General features: G+C 24.3%; 4 protein-coding genes across 8 annotated transcripts; 2 read left to right on the forward strand and 2 right to left on the reverse strand.

The window, feature by feature from the left end:
- Positions 1-1,529: 1,529 nt before the first annotated feature.
- On the forward strand, positions 1,530-6,311 carry LOC122715493 (phytanoyl-CoA dioxygenase). Its single transcript, XM_043937723.1, has 5 exons — positions 1,530-1,667; positions 5,004-5,147; positions 5,230-5,343; positions 5,437-5,587; positions 5,695-6,311. The coding sequence occupies exons 1-5, from the start codon at positions 1,647-1,649 to the stop codon at positions 6,111-6,113; spliced, it is 849 nt and encodes a 282-aa protein (XP_043793658.1). The 5' UTR covers positions 1,530-1,646; the 3' UTR covers positions 6,114-6,311.
- A 343-nt stretch (positions 6,312-6,654) lies between these two features.
- On the reverse strand, positions 6,655-10,885 carry LOC122715492 (transcriptional protein SWT1). The gene is made up of 12 exons (XM_043937722.1): positions 10,547-10,885; positions 9,694-10,285; positions 9,380-9,583; positions 9,074-9,312; positions 8,665-8,901; positions 8,368-8,595; positions 8,035-8,286; positions 7,740-7,932; positions 7,556-7,671; positions 7,300-7,457; positions 7,096-7,236; positions 6,655-7,010 (listed from the first exon to the last, which is right to left on the reverse strand). The coding sequence occupies exons 1-12, from the start codon at positions 10,676-10,678 to the stop codon at positions 6,767-6,769; spliced, it is 2,736 nt and encodes a 911-aa protein (XP_043793657.1). The 5' UTR covers positions 10,679-10,885; the 3' UTR covers positions 6,655-6,766.
- A 195-nt stretch (positions 10,886-11,080) lies between these two features.
- On the forward strand, positions 11,081-15,545 carry LOC122715490 (exonuclease mut-7 homolog). Of its 5 annotated transcripts, none has more exons than XR_006346841.1 (13): positions 11,081-11,479; positions 11,551-11,691; positions 11,928-12,112; positions 12,234-12,472; positions 12,537-12,718; positions 12,795-12,986; positions 13,070-13,267; positions 13,369-13,518; positions 13,642-13,920; positions 14,033-14,184; positions 14,267-14,701; positions 14,769-14,861; positions 15,063-15,107. XR_006346841.1 is itself a non-coding variant. In XM_043937718.1 (13 exons), the coding sequence occupies exons 1-13, from the start codon at positions 11,338-11,340 to the stop codon at positions 15,436-15,438; spliced, it is 2,862 nt and encodes a 953-aa protein (XP_043793653.1). In that variant the 5' UTR covers positions 11,081-11,337; the 3' UTR covers positions 15,439-15,545. The 5 variants fall into 5 exon arrangements, 4 of the variants coding, with proteins under 4 accessions (XP_043793653.1, XP_043793654.1, XP_043793655.1 ...); XM_043937718.1 differs by having other exon boundaries at positions 14,790-14,980; positions 15,063-15,545; XM_043937719.1 differs by having other exon boundaries at positions 14,790-14,962; positions 15,063-15,545.
- Positions 15,546-16,492: 947 nt separating this feature from the next.
- LOC122715489 (paraplegin) lies at positions 16,493-19,677 on the reverse strand. The gene is made up of 9 exons (XM_043937717.1): positions 19,366-19,677; positions 19,027-19,302; positions 18,726-18,951; positions 18,340-18,642; positions 18,057-18,225; positions 17,613-17,965; positions 17,048-17,544; positions 16,835-16,960; positions 16,493-16,746 (listed from the first exon to the last, which is right to left on the reverse strand). The coding sequence occupies exons 1-9, from the start codon at positions 19,534-19,536 to the stop codon at positions 16,612-16,614; spliced, it is 2,256 nt and encodes a 751-aa protein (XP_043793652.1). The 5' UTR covers positions 19,537-19,677; the 3' UTR covers positions 16,493-16,611.
- Between the last annotated feature and the right edge of the window lie 1,854 nt (positions 19,678-21,531).

A 21,531-nucleotide genomic window follows, 5' to 3' on the forward strand; every position in this document is an offset into this window, starting at 1 on the left:
ACTTTCCACCTTAGCTTTATTCCTAGCTTTATTCATTCGTCTCCTCGGTGACCATCGAGAGAATCTTGAACTCGAGAAACTTCTGTCGTAGTTTTCTTCCATTCGCGTATAAAGGTATAAAAACGATAGAAGAAGAAAAAGGAAGAAAAGTGACGGAGAAACTCGCTTCTTTTCGAACATTGAGTCGAGTCGCTTTATAAAAAAAAAAAAATAAAATAAAAAAGCGACGAATAAGGAGAAGCATCAGAGCGAAGCCGCACTCTTGGATGATAATCTTCGAATGAGCGCGTTCAAAAGCGTTACATATCTTTTATTACATTATATACATTTTTCTTTATATAAGATTTTGTTATTCGATCTATAGAGATTCTGTATAAATGAAATATCGATTACAATCTCGTTGTAACACGTCATTGTAAAGTAACGATAATTATTTTTTGAGTAAAAATTAAAATCGTGCAATACTATTCAAAGTTTATTCGTCTACAATATTTTACAACTTATTACGATTTTCGATAGAAAACGCATCTTACGTATTTGACGTATGATTAATTTCGCGAGATCGATATACATATATATATATATATATATATATATATATATATATACGCGAATTTTTTTCGTACAGTGTATCACGAGAATGTCCCAGCGGCGCTGATTTTCCCGAAAGAAATAATTTATCCGCATCAAATCGTGCAGAAGAACGATTTATTCGTCCCGCGGCACGGACTTTCCGCGTTGGAGAAATATATTATATCGCTTATCGTATCCTGACTATATTTCCATTTCGTAGTATATCAGTACAGGTGACACGACACCGTGTCCCTTATATCATTTCCCGCGTTTCTTCCAACTACGAGGAACACTCTTCAACACTTTGCGTCATTTTAAATTAATTAGAAATTACGTGAATCATCGACTCGCTTGTTAAATGCGTGTTACTCTTTTTATCTGCTTCTCGTGGTTATGTCAAGATTATTTGGCATTTGAAATATTATAATCCGTTAGTGTTCTCTGAAATGGAATTAAGAAGGAAATACATGTCTCTATGTATGTGTATCCAAGTCTCAAGTAATTGTGACTTTCGTTGAGTCACGTTTAGAAAAGAAGCGATGAGGTAACGTAAGGGATAATATTTAGACAAGATATATATATAACTGAATCTCGTTTAAAATAAAAGCTAAAAGCAAGCATTGATAATAGAAAGACAAAAAAAAAAATGAGTGAAAAAATCGATTTCAGGATAATTCAAAACAAAGGATTTTAAATTTATTAACAATAAAACTTTATCGCTTTAACGTATTCGGTTCTTTGGATGCAAGTTTTCAAGTAATTCGCGATGAAAAGTTGATCAAAATTGGATCAATTTTGTTGCGTTGATGCGTTAGAAAAGCGCAATAATACGTTGGCGCGTACATATTCGAATCCGACCCGACTCGACCCGACGACTCGTGATCGGCCGACTCGACTCGACTCCGCACGATTCGACCCGAGTCAGCCGTCTTCGCATCAGCCTTCGCCGCGTACCACCTAGTCATTTCGTAGTAGCGCTCAGTCGCGTCCACGTACTTACGTACGAGCACGCTCACTCGTGTACAGCGAATTCAACCGACTAGTCCGAGACCGGCTGTGACGGACATAATAGTATGAAGGACATCCGGTCGCAGGTGAGTTAACCGCTTACGACCCCGTTACTTTATCTCGAACAAAAGTCAAGGTTCAGCTTTGTATTCGCGCCATAGCGACCACGTGGAATCTAACTATATTTAAATTATGATAATTATTTCTTACTGTGTTACTGTGTTACTGTATGTATTTTTAAAATACTCCTTCCATTTATCTTTTATTTATTTTTTTTATTTTTTTTCGTTTGGAATTCGCAAAGAAGCGTAACAAGAAATTTGTACGTTTAAATTAAAAATAATTTCATTCTTTATCCGCGAGATTTGATAATATTTTTATTGCTTATTCTGGATTTCTTTATGAAACTTAAGAATTAAATAAGATCGTACAAATTCAGCCCATGATTCTAAACGTTAACTTTTTTCTTGTGCGCTCTATTTCATTCGTGAAATTTAACTCTGTTTTGTGTTTTGGAACAATATTTTAATCGATTTTTTTTTTAAATATCATACTTGAATGTTCCAAATCTCATTCAAATTCTCTTCAGCACTCCATCGATTCGATTCTTTAAATTATATTTCATATTTCTTCTACTTCTAAATAATACAATTTTTTAATACGAATCATATGATTATTTCTATCAAAAATTATGTTCACGCCACATAATTTTAATCATCTTGATCATCTTGATCGTACCCCAAACGCTAAAATAAAAAAAACGAACATTCTCGTTTCTATCATTCACTGTCACGAGTATCGAAACATTCTTTGATTCGTTTACGATATTATTATAAGTTAAAAAGCGTGGAAATAAAATGAATGATGACGATCCTTTAATCGCTCTTTAAGCAAAGGTCATCGAACCCTGTTTTGTCGATCGAACGATCCGATGACCGATTCCAAAGCTATATACGGGCTCGCTAAAAGCGAATCGAGACAGTCGTCACAGTGTCTCTATGTTCGAAGCGACGAAATCAGAGTTAAGAGACCAATGGCCGATGTCGTCATCGGAGAAGACTGATATAATCAAGCCCGACCTATCGCTTTGGAGGGGTCAGCATTCTTTTACTGTAAATCATGTCCCAAACAAATCGATAATAGAATAGGAGCGTTAATTGCTTTTAGGTTTTCTTTCTTCTGTAGATATTCTCTATACTTAAAACGGATTAGAAATTTACATGATTTTGTCAAAGATTGAATCTTCTTTCTGTGTAGATATTTGTAAAATTGTTTACAAATATTTGTTGGTTGATATTTGAATTTTTTTGAATTAATATAATTGATTTTTTAATACAAAATTTTATTATTATTCGACGATTCTTATTTTTCTTTTTCTTTTTTTCTTTTTATTTTTCTTTATAATTAAGAAATTTAACTGAATCGTAATTACTAAATATCAATATATATATATATGTTATTTATAATGTGTTTATTACAATTGATAAAAATGTTTAAATTAAATATCTATTTATCTTGATAATATTATGATAATATTTATAATGCATCGAACGATTTATTTGTCAATTTATTTATCGTTTTATTAATACGCAGTTATATCGCTGTGATTAATATCCTTATTAATTATATTATTCATACACGTATATATATATATATATATTATTTAATAGACTTCATTTCTTTAATGAAACGAATTCGCAACTCACAGAATTTTCCATACATTCATAATTAATCCGAGTCAAATGTTTTTGTAAAATTTTAAAATTATTTTTTTTTCATTGAAAATATATCAGAATATTAAATTGTTACAATTAATCATTATTATAAATAATAAACGAATATGTCATAAAAATGTATAATTGGAAAAATCGAGACATTTGTAAGCAATCGGATGCACGTGGTTGTCCCATGGCCATCTTTCGACCCTGCAATCCGGAGATCCATTTTTAGATTCCGGTTAAGGTGACGATTAGAGAGCCAAGGGAGGCCAACGCACATTACGTTCGTGTATTTGACGATGAAACGTTGCTCTTGTTCCTCCTCCATGATCTCTTGAAATGGATATATCTCGAACGAAAGTCTCTAACGAAGGAAACGAAAAAAATTAATTTCCTTAATGAGCTACCAAGACTAGTTTAAAGAACTTGTTTACAATATTTTTTCAAAAGAAATAGTTACAATAGTTATGTAGTATTACTAATTTATTAGAAATAATTATAAAATAATATAAATTTGCATAAATACATACATATATCAATTCACTTTTAACAAATATAAAATAATAATGATTAAGAATTAAGAATTTGTTATGAATCATTGTAACATATAAATGAATATTAAATATTTAGCAAATAATGTACAATTATCATAAAGTATGTGAACTATAAAATATCATCTCGAATTATTATATTTTTTTTTTTTTGCTAAGATATCTTGTCAAATTCTCATTCACAATAATATAAACAAAGTGCAATGACATGATTAAAAGATCATTATCAGCATTATCAAAGCTGATCGTCGACAATGAAAAAGAAGTTGAGAATAAATTCGAACCTTAGTTTTATTTAATGACGAGCATCTAATGTAACTTAAAATCGCGGATTTTGTAAACTGGTGAAAGACTGAACATCGTGTCCATTCACGAAGAAGAATAGAACACCTACGCGCACGTCTTTCTATTCCGAGCCGGACGATTCACGCTCATTCACATTTGAATCATTCGTGATACCAAAGGAATTTTTCAACGGACCTGTGAACTTTTTGAAATAATTTGATATTTTATATACACGTATATATGCACGTATATGTATAAAAAAAAAACAGAAAAGAGAGAAATATTTCGAAAACTTATTTTGAATAAAAAAATTTAAAAACAATAATTTTCACCTATTCTTATGAAGAGAGACTATAGAATATAGTTTATAGAATAGCTTTTTTAATATATTGCTATAATATAATTTGTTATAATCAATTTGTTATAATTAAAATAAAAATAAAAATATCTAAACTTTTTTTTTCTTTAAATTCTCTTAACTTAAAATCTCTTAACTTAAAATCTACAAACGAAGAATACTATAAATAGGAATAGATGTAATAAATAATTTCGGAAGTGAATAATTCAATGAGTAATATTTTGAAAATACTCTTGTACAATTTAGGTATTTTATAAAGAAATTTATGATACAACGATTAATATATTAAATTATAGACTAATAGCATTCATTTTCAATTGTATAAAATATATAATATATATATATATATATATATATATATATATAAAATTTAATCATAAAAAATATAATATCATAAATAATTACTGATTAAAGTTAAAAAGGAATTATTAAATAATGAAAATCTAATCTAATCTAATCCATATTTATTAATATCATTACGAACGAAATAAAATGTTTTAATCTTTACAGTTTGAGAAAAATGGCTTCGTCGTTTTGGAAGATTTCTTTCAACCGGAAGAAATCGATGAACTTAAATTCTGCGGGGAAGAATTTACTAAAAATTTACCACCGGAAAATGAGAGAAAAATTTTTAATTCGATAGAATTGCAACAGGTACATTGAATAAAAAAATATTTTATTTTTTTCTATGTACAATAATTTTTATTAAATTTCAAATTTATATTTATTGTATCAGAACAAAGATAAATATTTTCTGGACAGTGCTAATAAGATCAGTGTATTCTTCGAATCCGAAGCTCTAGACGATAATGGAAAGTTAAAAGTTCATCCTAGAGTATGCCTTAATAAGGTGAAATAAGAAATATATTTTAATTTGATGAATAAAAAATTTCAAAATAATTATTCGCGTAAATATCAATTATTTCTGATAATAAAATTATAGGTAGGTCATGCTCTTCATTGGCTTCATCCCACTTTTAGAAAATACACTTTCGATGAAAGAGTTAAGGAAGCAGCTTTTCAATTGAATTACGAAGAACCAGCTGTTTGTCAATCAATGTACATCTATAAAAATCCGGGAATCGGATCGGAAGGTTATTATTTTTAATTTAATAATTTGATAATTAAAAATATATATATATATAAATTATATTCTTATTTTATCTTAATTTAAATATAAATATAAATATTTTTTTTTTAGTAATAATGCATCAAGATGCATCGTATTTATATACGGATCCAGTGAAACTAGTTGGTTTTTGGATCGCTTTGGAAGACGCTACTCAAGAAAATGGATGTCTATGGATCGCACCAGGTTCTCATCAAAGCGGCGTTCATCGACGTTATATAAGGAATAAGGATCCAAATTCTAAGGATCTATTGATATACGATAAACCTGCACCTTGTTATCAACTTAGTAACTTTCGACCAATACCAGTTAGCAAAGGGACTTGTATTCTTATTCACGGTCAAGTAGTACATTTTTCGTATCCAAACAAAAGTGACAAATCGAGGCATGCTTATACGTTTCATGTAATCGAGACGCAACATATTTCTTATTCGAAAGAAAATTGGTTACAACCGCCTCCAGGAGGATTTTTAAAACTATACAGAAATTAAATTCACAAAGATAACGCTCTACAAGTACATCTAAAGGTAATACTCTCGTTAGAGTGTTATTAAATTGCTTTGTTAAACATTGCCAGGTATCATAAAATAATACCTATTTGCTATTCTGGCTGTGCATTTTTATTTTTCATGTTGTACAAAGGTTCTTATATTATATAAAACTGTTAATAAAAATATTTAAGATATCAATATTTTGTTTGAGAAAATACCATTTATCGTATTACAGGTATGTGAACTATAGGTATATATTAATAATATTTTATATTCAACAAAAACTTGTATTTATATATGGAGATGTTTTATATATATATATATATATATATATACAGTTAAAGAAACTATTCTTATAATGATTAAATTACAATTAAAACATTATTTATTATTATTACTTACTAAAAAATGCATATTATACAAATAAACAGAAACATTCATATTATTTATGTAAATATGACTAAAATTATGATTATAATAATAATAATAATAATATAAACATATGAAATATGCATCTTTTAAAAATACTGTCGATAAGTAACATAATTATATAACGTTTTAATTGTAATACTTTTTACATTTACTGTATATATTATAAAAAATGGATATAACTGAATTTGAAACAAAATTAACAATTATTTATAAATGTACATTTATGTGCATCTGTAGCTTGCTAATCTACAAAGATGAGTACTAAGTTCTTGCAGTTGACGTAAACCTATATTTAATACATCTTGCCTTAATTTTATGCAACAATATACATCGAGGGGTTCTATATCAATCTCAATCAAATTCTTCCCTATTGATGTAGTCTCAGGTAGAAATGTTATCAATGTTTGATGTAAATTCATCAATGTTCGATGATCCATACAAGAATTTTTGATTTGTTCCATTACACTGCAATAAAATATAATTGTTATATATATACATTTAAATATATAAAATATATATTATATTATTTCATAAGTAAAAATTAACTTACGCGCTTAGACTGCATAATAATTTATTTACATTTGCTGCAAGTTCTGGTTGTATTTGTTTTACATAGTCTATAGATGGAAGTGGATTTAAAATATTATAATGGAAAGAACAGGGCATTCCAATCGCTTCGGCTGCCATACCACTGTACAATATAATCATAATCAATAATATATCGTAAACAAACATTATTAATTATAAAACTTACGACATATCGCGGGCATAAACATATGCCGCTTCAAAATATTGGAAAGCTTTTTGTGCTCTACGTTCCTGTTCTTCGACGTTATTTTCAATTCCAATTGTATTACATAATTTTTTATCATTTATTTCAATCTCATAATTATGGTATTTTTCTTTTAATTCCTTGGGGGAAAAAAAAGAAAAAAGAAAATAAAATAATAATATTATAAATTATTTGAAAATATTTTAATATAAACAAAAAGAATTACGAGATTAATTACATCAATTTTTTTAGAAATTCGTAACATTAAAATTGAATGTTTATCTACATTAACCATTTGTGCTAAATCGCTACATTTATTCAAGATATAGCTATTTTCCTTCAAAGTTTTTCTATCTGGAAAAAAAAAAATATTCAACTATTAATATAAATCTCCATATAAAACGATCATCTTATTAAATTACCGGATGTATTTTTAAATATCTGTAATAGTTCCTTCAGAATAACTTCTGCTTTTCTTTGAAACGATTCGCTTATAGCAGCTATCCAATGTTTTACAGCACACTGTAAAACAGTTACAGTTGTCCAAGGTGGTTTTATAATAACATATTTTTCCCAAGAATCACCATATAACATATGCATTTCTTTGCTAACTATCTGCAAAAATTTTTATTTTTTATTAAATTTTTTATTAAATCTTGCATTTCTCTCATATTATAATCTCTAATTATAATACATTAAATTTTATTTATATATTACCACTGTTAGAAAGTCTCTTATAATACTTTTTATATCTTCGTATATTTCATCTGATAAATATAATTCTTGGCATAAAATTGATGAAGAATCCAAATTGAAACTTTCATTGCTTTTAGAATTAGAAAATGATCTATTTACATAATTAGAAGCATTAAGATAATCAACTTTTTCAAATGGATCAGTTTTCCCAAGTGTTATAATATCGTAAATCATTGCTTTATTACAAAGATTTACATCATATGATAATAAGACCTGAAAAATAATTTGAAATTTGAAACTTGAGATATTTAAATTTTTTTGCTACTTTTCATATTGCTACTTCATATAACTTACAACAGATTTTCCTAAGTCACGAATTTGTAAACAAGTTTGTAAAATTTCATCATCTGGACAATCAGTGGAAAATTTTTCCTTATTTTTTGCAACATCTTCTGGTGTTTGACCAATTACATATTGATTTGAAGAAAAAAGTTTATTAATATAATTTATAGCTTTTCTCGCTTTAACGCACAATATTGTTGGTTTTGATTTACCATTATCATTTTTTATATAATCAAGTTCCTATAATAAAACATTTATTTATAAAATTAAAAAACTTTACTAAAATAAATAAAAAATATAAAAACTTACACATATTACAGTCCATGGTATTACAATTAATGAATGATCATAAGTTTTAAAAGCAGTTTCCCTTGCCAATTCAATAGTATCAATATTTGTTAAAAATACATTAGTATCAACAACAATATATAAATAATTTTTTGCTTGTTTTTCTGATAATAAGGGATATTTTAAAGTATTATTAGGTACATTGTAGGACATATTTACATTGGTTTCAGTACAAAGTTGAGTTCTAACAGCTTGAACCTATATTAAGAATATAATAACCAATATTAAGAATAATTTATTTTATTAGCATAAAATATTTATTTTTGTTTAATTTCGTATTTCTATTTGTAAATCTATTATTTATCATAAATACATTTATATAAAAAAAAAATTGTGTAAAATTACGATTAATAAGAATACTTGATATTACTTCAAACATAATTTTCTCATCTTCCAATGGTTCCCAATCCATTTCTTCATAGAAAGAATTCTCATTAGACCGCTTTATTAAATCATCTACAGTTGTTATTGATTCTGTAGAAGAATTTGCTACTTCTTTTTCTTTATCAGTACGTAAATTTTTATTAACAAAAGTTTTATCATTTAAAAATCTCTCCTTTAATCGCACCAATCTAACTTCTGCATTTTTATAAATATTTGGTAACTTTCCTATTGGATTATTTAGAAAATTAACAATAAAAAATTGAAATGTTAAAAAAAATATTATAATATTTACCATATAAATCTATAGAAGAAGAATTCGAAGTGCAAATACTCTCATTTAAATTGTCATCAGATTTTACTGATAAGCTTTCTCTTAACTTTTCCATACGTTCTTTTCCTAAATTTTTCTTCAAAGATCTTCGATTTGACTTTGTTGGTATAGTTTCAATTGAATTACCTTCTTCACTTTTTCTTTTCATTAAATTTTTTTCTCTTGCTATTATTAAAAAGTTTAATTTAAATTAGTATCTTTATAATTAAATTTTTTAATTATGTAAATAAAAACATTATAGAAAAATTATATTATAATATCTGTAATACACTAACCAATTTTTAGATTGTTTTGTTTTTCTTCCTCTTTTCTATTTTTTAAAGGAGATGAAATGACCTCTAAATCAACTTCCTGTTTACAGGAACTTTTCTTTCTTAATCGTGTTTTAATTATTTTTTGCTTATATATCATATTCTTTCTGACTTCCTCTACTTTTTTAGTTTTAGAACTTTTTGCATTTCTTTCTTGTATTTTTTCTAAAAGTATTTGCATTTGTGGTGTACAATTTGTTTTTGAATTTGAATGAATATCATGTTCTTTTGTATATGAACTGGTAGTTTCATCAACTTTTGAAGATTGTGATTTTATAGCATTCTTAGCTGATATAGAACTTTGAGTTTTAGGACTATTCTTTTCTTTCCGCTTTAACATTTTTTCTCGAATTGCTTTCATTTGTGGAGTTTCTTTTTCTTCATTATCTTTTTTCTGTGTTTGCCTAACAAAACGTTTTGCGACAAGTTTTTTTCTTTCAAAGATTTGATTTTTAGATTTATTGTATTCAGAAGTAGGAGATTGAACTTCATTAGTTTCATTGTCTTGTGTTGATTGTTTTCGTTTTTTAGAAGATCCATTTGATTTTTTCTTAATCTAATAATAATAAAGTCATTTATAATTATTTCATTTTTAATATCTAATTATAATATATTTATAGATCAAAAACTAATTATATTTAAATTATATTTAAATGATAATTAATATATAAATAATTAAGTTATAAAAGTATAAAAGTTATACAAAGATAAATAATAAAGAAATCTATAGGTTAAAATATATGAAAAAAAGAATCAAATATTTTTAACTTTTATCAAATATTAATATTGATAATATAAAAAAAATATATTAAAATACTTGTTCTGTCTGTTCTATTGTTGGTTTATCCCAAGATGATTGATTTGTTTTGATATTAAAATAATATATTCTATGTGGATGTGTCTTTGAGCTCATTTCAATCCAATTTGCTGGTAATTTATGTTTCATCATATTGAAAATAGTCGAAAAACATAAACATATAAAAACAAAATTTAATTACAAAGAGAATCAATTCAATTTCACAAAACGCGAATTTTTTATTATGTATCATTACACGCTCTCTTATAAACTTCAACGATGTAATAGATAATGACTGATCATAAACAAAATACATATGATGTCAGTCACGTGTTCCAAAACAATGAATTTATATGGAGAATGTCTTAATGATTCCATTAAATTTTGGAATATTTATGTTTCATATTCAAGATGAAAGATTTTAGAATAATTTATCAAATATGTTATTTTTAAATCTGTTTAACATATAATTGTGAATAAGAAATTTTACGTAGGGGATTTTTACGTTATTGTTTTGCTTCATGTATATAACTATCTAAAATCTCAGAAATGTGTTTTTCTTCTTCATACTATTGTATTGTTTTTTCGAAAAAAGTTCTTCTTTTTTAAACTATGATTTAATGTTTTCGTGATAATAAAAGATAAGTCGATATTTATGCAAAAGATTGACGAAACGTATGAATTCGATTGTTTCTTACACATATCAATTCAATTGTTTTTTACGTGTAACAATCTGCAAAGATATAGTAAATTACTTTAGTTTTATTATTTATTCCATCAATATACTATTAATATAAATTATTATACAAGCAATGTCACACAAATATCAAAATGTTAATGATTTATCAACAGTAGAATTTTCTGAAAATAATGACGAAGATTTAACATTTTTTTCGTATATAGACGAAGCAACAAAAGAATGGCTTAAATCATTAGAACAAATATGGCAAATATGTAAATATAAATTATAGTATAATAATATTTTCATATTCATTTTTGTTAATTATATTATATATTTTTAACAGGGAAAAAGGGTGATGTTGTAAATAAAACATTAATAGAATATTTTGATAGTGCACCTAATCCATATTTAAGTACAATACGAATATTAGTAAATACTTCAGATTTTAAACATATAAAAAAAAATTCATCATTAGCGTTTACAGGTTTGTATCTATAAAATATTTATGTAAACTGAAACAAGATATCATAAATAAGTTAATATGATAAATTAATATAATTATAAATTAATATTAAATAATATTAAAATTTGTTTGTAAATATATATATAAGCACACAAATTTATATATAATAACAATATTAAATACACGTATAGATATTGTTATAAATTCTTAAAAAGATATTATAATGTTATAAATATAAATAAATTTTTATGGATTAGTTATAGAAGAATATGCAGAATGGATAAAATCAAGAAAAGAAATGTATGAACAGTTCCTAGTTTTAGATTTAAAATTAGCAACATTTCAATTAATTATTAAGCAAAATAATATGGAATTTATTAAAATGGTTGCAAGTACATATAAGTTTGTAGAACATAAAGAAGAATTTCTTCATATAATACAGGTATTATACTAATTTAAATATATATTGTAATTTTTAAATTTTAGATTTAAATTTATATATATATATATATATATATATATATATTTATTAATATTGCATAACAAAATATATATTTTTACAGGAAATGATACAAGAAAAGAAATACAAAGAGGCAGCACAGTATGCGGTTATATTAAAATTACAAGAATCTTTTTCAGATCCAGAATCTTTAATATTACCACTTATTTTACAAAACAAATTAACAGTTGTAGAAGAATTTTTAACTGATTGTCCTCGTTTACAGGAAGCTTTAGTTTTGTATTTGGATAATTTAATTGGACCTGATAATAGTATGCATAACTTGCTAAATGAAATAATTATGTAAGTTCTAATAATTTATTAAAGAAAAGATTTTAAGTATAATAATATTTTTAATATATTGTAGAAAAAATAAAATACCAGATGTAAAGATGTCAATCACAAATACAAAACCTATGGGTAAATTAATAGCACGTTTTGTCAAATTGTATAATCTTCCATCAGAACTTTGTACTAATTTAAATAAAAAAAGATGTGAAGGTGTTTTACAGTATCTCATACATAAACGTTATAAAGAATATAGTTTAAGTATGTAAATTTTTTTAATAGTATAAAGTATCATATATACAACAATGAATAAAATAACAATTATTGTTAAATTAAGGTACTGATAGTTGGAGAGAAATGGTGCAAGATGCAGTAAAAGATGATGAAACATTACAACTAACTATGATAAGAATGTTACTTAATACCAAAGATTCAAGTGAAGCTTTATATTGGGCTAAAAAGTTTAACGTACCTAGAGAAAAATGGCCATGGATACTTTCATATGAAGAAGAACAAAATGAATCTGAAAGTAATAATTATTTTTTATTATTATTATTATTATTCATAAAATTATTAAAATTATTTTTATTTACAATTATTTTCATTATATAGGTATAAATGAAGGAGCTTCGACTAGCAAAATAAATGATTGGGAAGATGACAATGATTTTATGAATTATTATGAATTAAAGCTATCAAGGGATTCTATTAAAATAATAAATAATCCTTATAGTTTTGAAGAGTTTCTTGATAAAGGATTAGATGGTGTCTCTATTGTTGGTATTGATTCAGAATGGAAACCTTGTTTTGGTATTTGAATATTTTAAATCACTAAAAAATCATTTTTTAAATCAAAAAAAATTCTTTTTGCTATAATATAATAAAATAATTGTGATTATTATCATTATTAGGTACAAAACAAACAGAATTAGCTTTAATACAAATAGCTACCAAAGATAATGTATACATTATAGATGTAACTACAATGGGAAATAAGTTTACAGAATTATGGGCAAAATTAGCCTTAGTTTTATTTGAAAACAAAAATATTTTAAAACTTGGTAAAATTTTCATAATTATAAAATTTTTATCTTAAAGATATGAAATTAAATAATATGAAAATTAAAATTAACTTATGATATTCTATTTATATTTATATTTTTATTTATAAATTTATGATTTAGGTTTTGGAATAGCTCAAGATATGACTGTTATACGTAATAGTTTGCCTGCATTATCGAAAATAAAAATATATGGACAAGGATATTTAGATATTGTAAATTTATGGAAAAAATTGGTAGAAGATTATAAATTTGTTTTTCCACATGAAAGTGATGATCAATTTACTAAAAAAAATTTGAGTAAGCTTGTAGAACTTTGTCTTGGACAAAAATTAAATAAATCTGATCAATTTTCTAATTGGGAGCAAAGGCCATTAAGAGAAAGTCAAATAATATATGCTGGTTAGTTATTTTTTTATAAATTTAATTTCATTAATTTTTTTTTTTATTATTACAATATATGTTCACATAATATTCAAACATAATTATATAATTATATATTATAACATTGTAGCATTAGATGCATACTGTTTGTTAGAAATATATGCGACATTAGAAATTCAATGTGAACATTTGGAAATACCATTTGATGATGCTTGTTTAGAACTGCAACATATTCCATTTAAATCATCATCACAAAAAAATATAAGAAGATTAGCACAAAAGGTAAATTTTTCTATGTTACAAATAATTGTGTAGAATATTTACAATTTATTAAAATATATACTTTTTAAACATTTATTTTTAGTCCCATGTAGGTAAGAATAAAGGATATGATAAACAACAAAATTTTCAAAGAGATTTACCAACAGAAAAATTAAGAAATTTTAGGAAATTAAATTGTCAAAATCATATTTCTAACAAATCAATACAATCAACATTATCGATGAGGATCATGAATTTAAATGAATCGCATAACATAAATAAATCAACATGTCACTATACAAAACAAACAGAATTTCATGTAAACAATAAATCTCTGAATATTGAGAAGTTTATATATAAAAAAATACACACATGGCGTGTAGTTTGTGATTCAATGTTAGGTGGATTAACAAACAAATTGCGAATGTGTGGATGCGATTGTGTTCATTTTGCATTTGATCAGGGTGGAGAACGATGTGTTAAACTAGCAATGCGTGAAAAAAGAGTGTTTTTAACTCGTAACAAAGGATATTTAAAAGTAAATTCATAATTTTAATTAATCTAAATAATATTATTATCAATTATTATTTTAATATAATATATAGTTTTTTATTTTATTTATATAGTTTTTACAATACATACCATCTGAAGATTGCTATTTTGTATTGTCTGACACTCCTGATGAACAATTAAGAGAGGTATTAAATCACTTCAAAATTGCGGTTACGCATAATGATATATTTAGTCGATGTCAAGCTTGTAACAGTAATGAATTTTCAAAAGTTCGAAAGTCATTAATGTATGAACTTTCGAAAAGGTTATTTAGATAATCTTTTTTATGTAAAAGTATTCGTTAAATATAAAAGTAACATTAATACATTTTTTTTTTAATTTTTCAGTTATGCTGAACTAACTGGTAAAAATAATTATAACTTTTCTTCAAATCCATCGTATCACGATGATACATATTCGTATTTAACAACGGATGCAGAGAGTAATGATTTGGAACACAATACCAATTTGAAACACAATAATGATGATCGTCCGTGGATACTTAATGTAATATGTTCTGTGAATGTCAGTACATGTTCAACGAAATATCAAGCAAGAATACAAATTGATCAAGTACCAATGAAAGTATTACAGAATGTACGATTTTTTTATATTTGTGATCGATGTGGAAAGATTTATTGGAATGGAACACATTTAGAACGTACTCTTAAGAATTCTATTAAAGACATTCTTATGCCTACTACATTGATTTTAAAGAAATGAAGGATTAAATAATGAAGACATGTTTAAATTATTATATCCCATTTTAAGATATTTAATATCTCAGAAAGTTTTGTTTTGGTTATTAATTAATATTTATAGTATAATATGCTGAATTTTGTATAAACTTTGTTTAAATATCAAGAATAATATTTTATATATCTTATAAAAATATACTTTATACTATTTTCCATTAGTTATAAAAAACATATTGTAAACAAAAAAAATATAATAAAAGTATTCCTATCTATTCCTTTTATTCCTATATATTTCTTTTTAAATATTTATTTTATTTTTATATTTTAAGATCAACAAAACAGATATTGGGCAAATATATTTTTTAATTATATTTCTGATAAATGAAAATTAAATAATTACGTAAGCGTTTTATATTAAAGATTTTGTATAAATGTACATTATAATTTTGAAAGAGGAATGGTCAAATTATGTAAAAATATTTTTAATATTGCATACCGTTTTTGTGATTATGCACCGAAAGCAGATCTCTTTGTCCATGAAATATATGCACTCAAAAAGCGGCTCCAATATCTGATTAAATTTGTTTTTTAAAATAAAAATATAAAAATGTACATAAAATTGAAATATAAATATATATATATATGTAATACGCTTGTAATAGAAATATACAATATTGCTAAAAATTATACAGATTGTATTTAAATATGAAATAGGAACCTTTCATTTAGTTATGAATGTGAATTCATATCAATACATATAAAAATGGATTTGTTAATTGATTAACAATTTCATAAGTATATAGATTTAAACAAAAAATTTTTTATCATAGTATATAATCAGTAATTTTTATTTTACATATAATTTGAATGAAATATAATTAATATGTTTATATTGCGCAATATACTACACTATAAATATAATATAATCTTTTATACAATGAAAAATTTTAAATAATCATTTTTTATACTATGGAGTTGATTTGTATTTTAATTTTTTCAAAATATATAAATATTTTTTTTACTAAATTGTGGTTTCTTTCTTCCTTTGTAAAAGTAAATTTTTTTTTATAAAGATATTACAGATAATCAATGTAATAATTATATTATATATTAAATATATTATATTAAATAAAAATATCTTCTACTAACTAGTTAATAATATTATATAGATATCTTTTAAAATATCGCTAATGTTTATTTATTGTGTGCCTGGATTATATTCTTCATATTCTTGCAATTCTGTAAGATCTTTCTTTCCAAAAGGTGGAGGTCCAATTAATGCTTCTATATCTTTATATGTCAAAGTTTCTTTTTTTAAAAGAGTTTCTGCTAACTATATATAAGATAAAAAAATTTATTAATGAGAATATTTTCTTTGATTTAATATTTTATTTAATATATTTAATAATAATTATACGTACTATTATCAATTTATCTTTATTATCTTGTAATAATTTTTCAGTTGTTTTATATGCTTCGATTATTATTCTTCGTACTTCCGCATCCATTAAACTTCCTAATTTTTTACTATATGGTTTTTTAGTTCTCTAAAATTAAAAAATAAATTCAATAAAAAATATTAATTAATAATATATTACTATTTTAAAAATATTAAATATATTTATATCTTGTACCATAGTTGTTAATTCTTTATCAAAAGAAACTAAACCCACAGAAGGACTCATTCCAAATTGTTGAACTTGACAATATGCCATTTCCGTTACTTTTTCTAAATCATTTTGTGCACCAGTTGAAATTTTATTAAACATTATATTTTCAGCAACTCTACCACCTAATAATACACACATACGTTCAAAAATATGTTCTGAACTTTGAAGTTTCAGATTTGAATCGGAAAATTGAGAAAAACCCAAACGTTTATTTGTTCTTGGTACTACAGTTATTTTAATTAAAGGATTTGCACGTTCTAATAACCATGCCGTTAATGCATGACCAGCTTCATGATAAACAATAACTTTTTTCTCAGAAGGTGTCAATGTACTAGATTTTTTTATTGAGCCACCTAATATTTTATCAACTGCATACATGAGGTCATTATTGTCAACTTTAATCTTTTTTTCACTTGCTGCATGTAATGCAGCTTCATTACAAACATTTGCTATCTCAGCTCCTTAAAGAAAAGAAATATTGTTCAAAACAAAAAAATTAAAACAATTTAAATTCAATAATTATACATACCGCTAAAACCAGGAGTAAGATGAGCTAAATATTTAGAATATTTTATTGGTTTATCTTCCAATGATAATGACTGAAGATGATATTCAAAAATTTGTCCTCTCTCTTCTAAAGTAGGAAGATCAATCAAAATATGTCTATCAAATCTACCACATCTTAATAAAGCTTTATCCAAAACTTCTGCTCTATTTGTTGAAGCCAAAATAATAATATCCTTTGCTGCTATCATTCCATCCATTTCTACTAAAAGTTGATTTAGTGTTCTCTCTGATTCAGAATTAGTGAATTCACTGAATGAATCTGATCGTTTTTTGCCTATTGCATCAATTTCATCTATGTAAATAATACTAGGAGCTCTTTAAGAACAAATAATATGAAAATTAGTTTAATTATAATAATAATAATAATATTATTTTTTCACAATAATAACAACAACAATAATAAAACCTTTTTTTTGCTTCTGTAAATAAATCCCTAACACGTGCTGCACCTAATCCACCTATTAATTCAGTGAATTCAGACCCATTCATTGATAGAAATGGAACATTTGATTCAGTTGCAACAGCTTTAGCTAAAAGTGTTTTACCACAACCTGGGGGTCCTAAGAGTAAAGCTCCTAGAGATAAGTTGATTAAATTATAACATATTTATTATATTATATTATAAATGTATAATATTTAACATATGTAAAAAAAATTATAGATTTTTAAACTGTAAGAATTCTAAATACCTTTAGGTACTTTAGCACCAAGTTTTGTATATCTTTCAGGATTTTTAAGATAATCAACAAATTCCATAACTTCTATTTTGGCTTCTTTTAAACCAGCTACATCTTTAAAACGAACACCTCTACCAGAAAAAGGTTCCACTAAAGTATATTTTGCCTTATTTATAGAAGTAAAACTCTTAAATTTCTTTTTTATTACTGGAAGGAAAGATGCAAAAAATAGACCAACTAATAACACTGTTTGAAGAAATTCTGATATAGCCAATTGCTCATTCATATGAATGTATCTAATTGAAATGCCATCCTCTAAAAATTAATAAATTAATATATTTTAATATGAATCAAAATTAAATTATAGTTAAAATCAAATTAGTATATTCTTATTATACCCATTCTAATTCCAATGCGTTTTTCTAATGCTCTAATTTTTTCTTCAACATTTTTTATGTCAGGGACATCATAGAATTGAAGATGTCTATAAAAAATATATTTTCCTTTATATGTAGCACCTCTTTTTAGTGTAGCTTGTACAAAATCTGGGTAAATCATAATTTCTTGAACTTGACCTTTTAAAAGTATTTCATTTATAAAATCATTCCATTGTATTATTATAACCTAGTATAAAATAATAATCCAATACGTAATTATACAAGATTATTATAATTGATAATAATTTATTTATATACTTACAAAATGCTCAATGAATCCAGAAAATAAAATATAGTACATTAAAAATAAAACGAAAATGACAGACACTTTGAAAAATAACATATTAATTTCATTGGATTTTTTGGGATCCTTATTAGGATTGTCATCAGAATCATCATTGGATGTTCGTTGATTTTTAGTAGAAGTTGTACTAAAACTTCTTCTATTACACAATTTTGAAAAATAAATTGTAAAAAACTCATTTTTTGAAAGTAATGATTGTATTTCAGATAATTCTTTACGTTTTATTCCACATAACTAAAAAGACATTTTCTCATAATTATTTTATAATGTAAAATTAAATTACCCAAATATATTTACCGAATGTGATAATGGACATAAACATAACCTATTCATGTGATTATGAAAATTAATATTTGTAGACAGGGCATTAAATACTTCATGTTTTTTTAAATTACATTTAAATAAATATCCAAGAATTTTTCGAGAAACGACATATTGTCGTTTTAAATATATTACAGAATTTTGCATATTATATCATGCAATATAAAATCACGTGTAAATCTATTAACATCTCCACTTTAATACATCTAATTACAGATTTCTTGTAAATAATTTAAATAGTATATTATAGTATACTGATAATATTTCAACATTCAATATAACAGTCTAATTTATATTATAGATACATTATGAGATTTATATTTTTTATATTAAAAATTAAAGCATATTAGTAAATAGATTTAAAAAAAGAAACCATGAAAAAAATGTATTTAATGATGTAACCAATCCTGTATATAATCTCTACTTATGTGCTAGGATTGAATATAAACAAGAAGAGCAAATAGTGGGAGAAAAATAAAAATAAAGTAAAAAAGATTGACGATCAATTTTTATATCTCTGTTTTTCTTTCTTTCCTCTATTTGCTCTATAATAAAATACAGCAAAAGTAAATCATTATTGATTAATAATCTAAAAAATTTTAAATCGTCGATATTTATTTATTACCTATATTACATAAATACTTTATTGTTTATAATAATGATATATATAAATAGATATTTATACATGTATTTAAACAAAAAAATCTTAAATCATTAATATTTATTTATCCATATTACATAAATATTTTATGGTTTATAACAATCATATGTATAAATAGATATATTTAAATAAAAAAATCTTATAAATTAATATTATTTTCCTATGAAATATAATAAAAAATATGAACGAAATTTTTAATTTACAAATAATTTAACTAATAAATAAATATATCTACTTTATTTATAGTAATCAAAAGATTTATGACACAATCAAATACATGTAATGTATAGAAATACCAAAAAATATATCAAAGGAATTATTTATAAAACCTTCATTTTGTTTAATTTTTGTAATTAAAATAAATACATCAACATATTTAAACAATTCTTTTTATTAATTATTTATGAAGTTTTATTTGTCAAAACAAAAATATATAATAAAATATATATATATGAAACACAATAAAATATATTGTTTTAACATCACCCAATATCATGTTACATCAAGAAATATTTACAATGTTTATAATTACAATAAAAGATATAGAAAAAATAATTTAGCTATTTATTTTCTCAATCTTTTAAGTAAATTAATTCAATAATTAAAATTATATCATAAATATAATGAACTTCAAAAATGTAAACATAGGATGCAAAATATTCCATCACATTAGTTTTCAATATTTTTTAATAGTTTATCCTGAATCTATAATGCGATAAAAATAAATGCATATTTATTGTACAATATTTGAGATTTAAACGATTTAAATATTAACGATTTGTAATAATAAATTCTTAACTGCACACTCATATATTAACCTAAAAAATAATATTTACATCAAAATATATACAAATAATTCATCTAAATGAATATTTATTTATAAAATACATACACTTTTCAAATAAATCTATTCTTTCAAGAATATTTTATCTTCATTCTTTCTTTTTACGCTCTCTTTATTCATTCTTGTACAAATAACATTTAAATTACACTTCATTTATTGCATTAATTTTTATGATACTGAAAGTAAATTTTGTCCATAGGACAAAAACAAAAAAGTTTTATCAACGCCATCTCGCGTTTGGATCATGGAAGCTCCGATTTGTTACTAGCATAGCAGAATATGCAAGGAGGTATACTCATCAGCGTGACGTCACAGACAAGGAACGTAATATAGTGGGAAAAGGATAGAAACATTTTCCCGCCAATTCAAAAATGCCATAATAGTATTCCTTAATTATTCATTTTCTCGGCAAAATTTCGATATTATTAAGATCGCATCTAAAAACTGGAATTCCAAGAAAATTTCTCATCATTATCAATTTTAATGTAAAGATTTTAAAATATCTTAAATATCTTAAAGATCTTAAAGAGCTGAATTTATAAAACATGAATATAAAACAGATATATATATTGAATTCTATGATTAATGTTAAATTAAATGATATCTAAAAACGTTTTTTTTTAAAAAGTAAGAAGTA

The sequence above is a fragment of the Apis laboriosa genome, unplaced genomic scaffold (genome assembly GCF_014066325.1).
Source record: "Apis laboriosa isolate Shangri-la unplaced genomic scaffold, ASM1406632v1 scaffold366_cov156, whole genome shotgun sequence".
Lineage (NCBI taxonomy): Eukaryota > Metazoa > Arthropoda > Insecta > Hymenoptera > Apidae > Apis > Apis laboriosa.